Here is a 6,675-nt window from a genome sequence, read left to right on the forward strand (position 1 = left end):
GTGTTTGATGCAAATGTGAAATGACGAGTTTAAGACTAACATTCAAATCAGCTCAGACGAGAGAAACCTGACCAGACTCTGTCCTCAGACTCTGTCCTCACACTCTGTCCTCAGACCTCAGACTCTGTCCTCGGACTCTTTCAGTCTTAAACCAAACATTGGAACATTTCCATGGAAGGACGACGACTCATCGATTATTACAGGTAAGACAACGACGACTCAGCGATTATTACAGGTAAGACGACGACGACGACGACGACTCAGCGATTATTACAGTTAAGACGACGACGACTCAGCGATTATTACAGTTAAGACTACGACGACGACTCAGCGATTATTACAGGTACGACGACTCAACGATTATTACAGGTAAGACGACGATGACGACTCAGCGATTATTACAGGTACGACGACTCAACGATTATTACAGGTAAGACGACGATGACGACTCAGCGATTATTACAGGTAAGACAACGACGACGACTCAACGATTATTACAGGTAAGACGACGACGACGACTCAGCGATTATTACAGGTAATACAAAGAAGACTCAGCGATTATTACAGGTAAGACAGCGACGACGACTCAGCGATTATTACAGGTAAGTTAAAGAAGACTCAACGATTATTACAGGTAAGACAACGACGACGACTCAGCGATTATTACAGGTAAGACAAAGAAGACTCATCGATTATTACAGGTAAGACAACGACGACTCAGCGATTATTACAGGTAAGACGACGACGACTCAGCGATTATTACAGGTAAGACGACGACGACTCAGCGATTATTACAGTTAAGACAACGACGACAACTCAACGATTATTACAGGTAAGACGACGACGACGACTCAGCGATTATTACAGGTAATACAAAGAAGACTCAGCGATTATTACAGGTAAGACAACGACGACGACTCAGCGATTATTACAGGTAATACAAAGAAGACTCAGCGATTATTACAGGTAAGACAACGACGACGACTCAGCGATTATTACAGGTAAGACAAAGAAGACTCAACGATTATTACAGGTAAGACGACGAGGACGACGAGGACGACTCAGCGATTATTACAGGTAAGACGACGAGGACGACGAGGACGACTCAGCGATTATTACAGGTAAGACGACGACGACGACTCAGCGATTATTACAGGTAAGACAAAGAAGACTCAGCGATTATTACAGGTAAGACAACGACGACGACTCAGCGATTATTACAGGTAAGACAAAGAAGACTCAACGATTATTACAGGTAAGACGACGACGACGACTCAACGATTATTACAGGTAAGACGACGAGGACGACTCAACGATTATTACAGGTAAGACGACGACGACGACTCAGCGGTTATTACAGGTAAGACAATGACGACTCAGAAATTATTACAGGTAAGCCAGCGATGACTCAGTGATTATTACAGGTAAGACAAAGACGACTCAGCGATTATTACAGGTAAGACAATGACGACTCAGCGTAATCTTCCAAAATGCTAAAAATAAAGTTGAATTTTTTTATTAGATGATGTTTTTATTTATTTTTAAGTTTGTGAATATTTCTGTAATGCTACGTGTTCCGTTAATGTCGGAATTCAGAAGTCGGAGATCAGACCTGGGAATGACGTTAATGTAGACGTTAGCGATCTCATTTGACAGAAACATGATTATAGATACAACTTCCAAACGTTTAAAAGTGACTTATAATAAATAATAAATATAATATCATATAATAAATATAAATCACCATAGAAACATTTATTTTGTCATTTAAAGTTACAGGAGTAACTTCACAAACAGCGTCAGGTTATGACATGTACACGTGTGTGTGTGGGTGTGTCGCTCAGGATGTTGCTGCTCCTTGTTTCCATAGTAACGGCGTGGTCATCACACCTGCAGCAGCTCTCAGACAGAAATAGAACCTCACAGAACGTGTCATGGCCGACGCTCGCTCACAGACCACAGCTGTGCACGCGCTCGCCAACATCACCGCCAACGCCACCGCGACCTCTGCGGCGGCTCAGGTCGCCACGGTGATCAACTGGCTGACCTTCAGTGTCGGGCTGCCCGCCATCGCCATGGCTATTTACGCCCTGAAGAAAGTGTCCTCAGGTTTGTCCACAAACACAAAAACAGCTGAGCAGAGGTCGTCAAGAGGTCGTCAAGAGGTCGTCAAGAGGTCGCCGCAAACACAACGTGGTTTTTAAGGGACATTTCAGGGACTTTTGTGTCACAGGAGAAGATGAGTTAGTCCATTTATACATTAAAACAACGTACTACGAGATATGGACAATTATAATCTCAGATTATGTGACAGGTGTTGACGTGGATTTTGTGGATGGAAGGTCAAAGGTCAGGGAAGCAGCACATCCATGTTTGTTTGTTGTGATTCTAAACTTTATTATTGGTTAACGAGTGAAACTCAGTTTTAGACAAAGTTAATGTTTACAAGTCAAAAAAGTACAGGAAATGAGGGTCAGACTGACCGCTCTCCTGCTCCACACACACACACACACACACACACACACACACACGCACAAGTGAGTGAGTGAATTGTCTTTCAACTGAAGGTTGTACAAAGTATTTGTACTTTGTTACTTGAAATGATTTAAGAACAAAAAGAAAAGAAAATATCGTACAGGTAAACTTTCCGTGCTAACTATGCTAACTCTGCTAACTTGTTTGTATTTTCTAGGAGGAAATAAAATTCCCATCCATGTCATTTTCCTCCTGGTCTCTGACATCATCAGTTTCTTGGGTCGTCCACGCGGAGACCAGGATGTGGACCAGGACGTGGACCAGGACGTGGACAGCGGCACCGTCGTCTCCTCCAGCTCCACCGACTTCATCTTCAACTTTGGAGTCATCTCTAACATCACCCTGATGTCCTTCATAGCCCAGAAGCTTCACGTCTCCGTGGTCTACCCTCAGTGTCTCGGCTGCTGCGCCAGCGTCCGCCGCTCCCCCGTGGTCGCCTTGGCGGCGTGGGCGGCGCCACTGGGCGTCCTGGCTCTGGCGGTGCTGGAGTACGATTTCTGGTTTGCCGTGGCTCTGCTCGTCCCGTTCCCCTTCCTCCTCTTCTTCACCGTGGACTCCTGGCGAGCCCTGACCTGCTCCACGTCCAACCGCCCAACACCGGCGCGCAGGAGGACGGTGTTGGGGATCGGTGCAATCTGGGCCAACTACACCGTCCTGTACGGTCCCTTCATCCTCAGCGTCCTGCTGCGGGCTCTGTCCTTCAAGGACGCGGTGTGTTACCTGGAGCTGGTGTCTCACCTGCTGCTCTACCTCAGTCCTCTGGTCGACCCGTTCATCTACATCTTCATGACCAAAGGCTTCAAAGAGGTTCTGCAGGCTCTGCCCTGCTGCCAAAGACCGGACCAGCAGGAGGACACGAGGACGACTATCAACACTGTCGCTGAGACTGTGGACACTGTGACCAGGTTTTGAAAAGGACACATCTATAAGTCCAGTTGAAACCATGTGTTGACTCTTGTCTCAGGTACTGAGACTTCATAAATGGAGAATGTTTCTGTCCCCAAGAAAAGATCTAGCAGAAGACACAGAGACACCAGGGACACGAGGAAAAACTGATTTTTAACCAGAGTCTGTGACTCTACGCCTGCGTAATTCTACGATGTAGGAAATGCATTTTTACTTATTTATTTGAAAGTTAGTCAAACATTCCCAACAGGAAACCAGAATTTTTTAACCACTCACTCTCCCACACCAAAGTCCATAGAGAAAATCAGTGATTTTAACTTCACACACACAGGAGTTGTTGATCCACTGCTGCCTCCATCACTGAGTTCAAATGTCTGATTTTGTCACTTCGGCATTTGAAAATCTTTTGTTCAGATTGACCTCAGTGACACAAAGTGACCACACAAGGCAGCAGAGGACCAGCATCTCCTGTGTCCCTGTGAGCTAAAATCACTGATTTTCTCTATTGACTTTGGTGTGGGAGAGTGAGTGGTTTAAAAACATCTTTGTTAACTGGCTGAACTTTTTTTTTTGGTCTTAATTATGACTTTAAATCCACTGAAATCCTTTTAAATGAATGACAGATTTTCATTAGACTGATTTTGAACGACATTTGGAAGACATACTATACTATGACTTTTTTGTCTCATTTTGGTCGACATACTATACTCTGACTTTTGTCGTTTTTAGTCAGGCTTCCTTCTTCTTACGAACAATAGGTGATGAGTTGATGATGTAGAAAGAACCCCTCTGGGATTTTATTTGGTTAAGTCAGACATCAGACCAAGCTCTGCAGCAGCTTGGGAGAACGTTCCTGCTGAACCTCTGAACAATTCTGCCTGCATAGGAGCAGGTCCATACTTTTAAGGGTTTCTCCGACCTCCCCTTCCTGTTCAACACCTGATCGTAAATGTTATGAATCAACAACAGGTTTGACCTTGGGACTCCTTATTTCCAATATAGGAAGTATCTGTCTTTCATTAACAAGCCTTATCTAGGACTGACCCAGGTCTGACCCATAAACGTGTCGTAACGTTGTCATTATTATGAAGGCCAATGAGGGGTTTGCTTGTTACTTTTCAACTTCAATGGAATGCACATCTTAACGTAGTCGAGACTGTTAGTAGCTGTGTTAACCCAAGTCAGATACTTCACTTTTTTGCCTGATTTTGGACGACATACTATACTATGACTTTTTTGTCTCAATTTGGTCGACATACAAAACTATGATTTTTTTGAGTGAGTGATTTTGGACGACATACTATTCCATGACGTTTTTGTCACATTTTGGACAACATACTATTATACTATGACTTTTGTCTCATTTTGGAAGACACAAAAGTCTGCCTCAAATCTAACCAACATTGCACTCATTAGAAGATAATGATAAAGTTTTTTTTTTTTTTCTGTGTCTCTGTATGTCACACTTGTTGAATGTGATTTGTCACTTTGTCTCATGTGCTGTTGATATTTAGATAGATAGATAGATAGATACTTTATTCATGTCACAGAGAAATTCACAGTTCAGCAGCTCCAGAATATGTTACACGATAGAAACATAAGAGGCATGCAGGTCTATGTACAGTCTAAATATAAACTGAAACATATGTATAAAAAGGAAAAAAGAAAAAATATATAAAAAATATAAAGGCGTTGTAGAATGAGATGTACATGTGTGCTTGCGTGTATGTGTCATGTATGATGCAGGTTGAAGAGTCTGATGGCATGGGTGAGGAAAGATCTCCTCAGTCTTTCTGTGGAGCAGGACATTGACAGCAGTCTGTCACTGAAGCTGCTCCTCTGTCTGTGTATGGTGCTGTGTAGTGGATGGTGTGGATTGTCTATGATGGACAGGAGCCTGTTGAGTGTACGTCGCTCAGCTATGGATGTCAGACTGTCCAGTTCTGTGCCTACAACAGAGCCTGCCTTCCTTATTAGTTTGTCCAGGCGTGAAGCGTCCTTCTTCTTTAGGCTGCCCCCCCAGCACACCACTGAGTACAGGAGGGCACTCGCTACCACAGACTGGTAGAAGGTCTGTGGCAGCTTCCTGCAGACGTTGAAGGATGCCAGCCTTCTAAGGAAGTACAGACGACTCTGTCCTTTCCTGCACAGAGCATCTGTGTTGGTGGTCCAGTCCAGCCTGTCATCCAGCTATACTCCCAGGTATTTGTAGGTGTGCACCACCTCCACACAGTCCCCCTTGATAAGAACTGGTTCTGGGTGCACCCTGGATCTCCGGAAATCCACAACCATCTCCCTGGTCTTGGTGGTGTTTAGGAGCAGATGATTGTTGTCACACCATTTGACGAAGTCCTGGATGAGCTCCCTGTACTCATCCTCGTTTCCGCTCCTGATACAGCCAACAATGGCTGTGTCGTCCGCAAATTTCTGTACATGGCAGAGCTCTGAGTTGTGCTGAAAGTCAGACGTGTACAGGGTAAACAAGACAGGAGAGAGCACAGTCCCCTGCGGCGCCCCCGTGTTGCTGACCACCATGTAAGACCTGCATTCCCCCAGTCTCACATACTGGGGTCGGCCGGTCAGGTAGTCACTTATCCAGGCAACTAGGTGTGAACCCACTCCCATCCCGGACAGCTTGTCCCTCAGGAGCAGAGGCTGGATGGTGTTGAAGGCGCTGGAGAAATCCAAGAATGTAATTCTCACAGCACCGCTGCCTCTGTCCAGGTGAGACAGAGGCACCTGGACCATTTAAGAAATGGACTAACCTTTTTTTTTATTTGCTAATGTGTATGTCTTTTATTGGCATCTCCACACCTTCGCCCAGGGACTACAGTTGAAAACTCGCTTTGAAGCTAAAACTGGCACTTTTACAGATATGTTCGTAAATTTGCATTGTCCCTTATTTATTCAAATAAGTAAATAAACAAACATACTATACTATGACTTTTTTGAGTGATTTTGGACGACATACTATATTGTGACTTTATTGTCTCATTTTGACGACAGACTAAACTATGACTTTTTTTGTCTCAGTTTGGAGGACATACTAAACTATGACATTTTTGTCTCATTTTGGCCGACAAACTAAACTATGACTTTTTTGGGACGAAATACTAAACTATGACTTTTTGTCTCAGTTTGGAGGACATACAATACTATGACTTTTTTGTCTCATTTTGGACGACATACTAAAGTATGACATTTTTGTCACATTTTGGACGACATACTAACCTA

The 6,675-nt window shown here is 44.0% G+C and overlaps 1 protein-coding gene across 1 annotated transcript; it reads left to right on the forward strand.

Moving 5' to 3' along the window:
* The first annotated feature begins 1,800 nt into the window (after positions 1 to 1,800).
* Positions 1,801 to 4,227, forward strand: LOC131474474 (uncharacterized). The gene is made up of 2 exons (XM_058652355.1): positions 1,801 to 2,109; positions 2,693 to 4,227. Exons 1-2 carry the CDS (start codon positions 1,935 to 1,937, stop codon positions 3,445 to 3,447), a joined length of 930 nt encoding a protein of 309 aa, XP_058508338.1. The 5' UTR covers positions 1,801 to 1,934; the 3' UTR covers positions 3,448 to 4,227.
* Positions 4,228 to 6,675: the final 2,448 nt, after the last annotated feature.

The sequence above is a fragment of the Solea solea genome, chromosome 15 (assembly GCF_958295425.1).
Source record: "Solea solea chromosome 15, fSolSol10.1, whole genome shotgun sequence".
Classification (NCBI taxonomy): Eukaryota; Metazoa; Chordata; class Actinopteri; order Pleuronectiformes; family Soleidae; genus Solea; species Solea solea.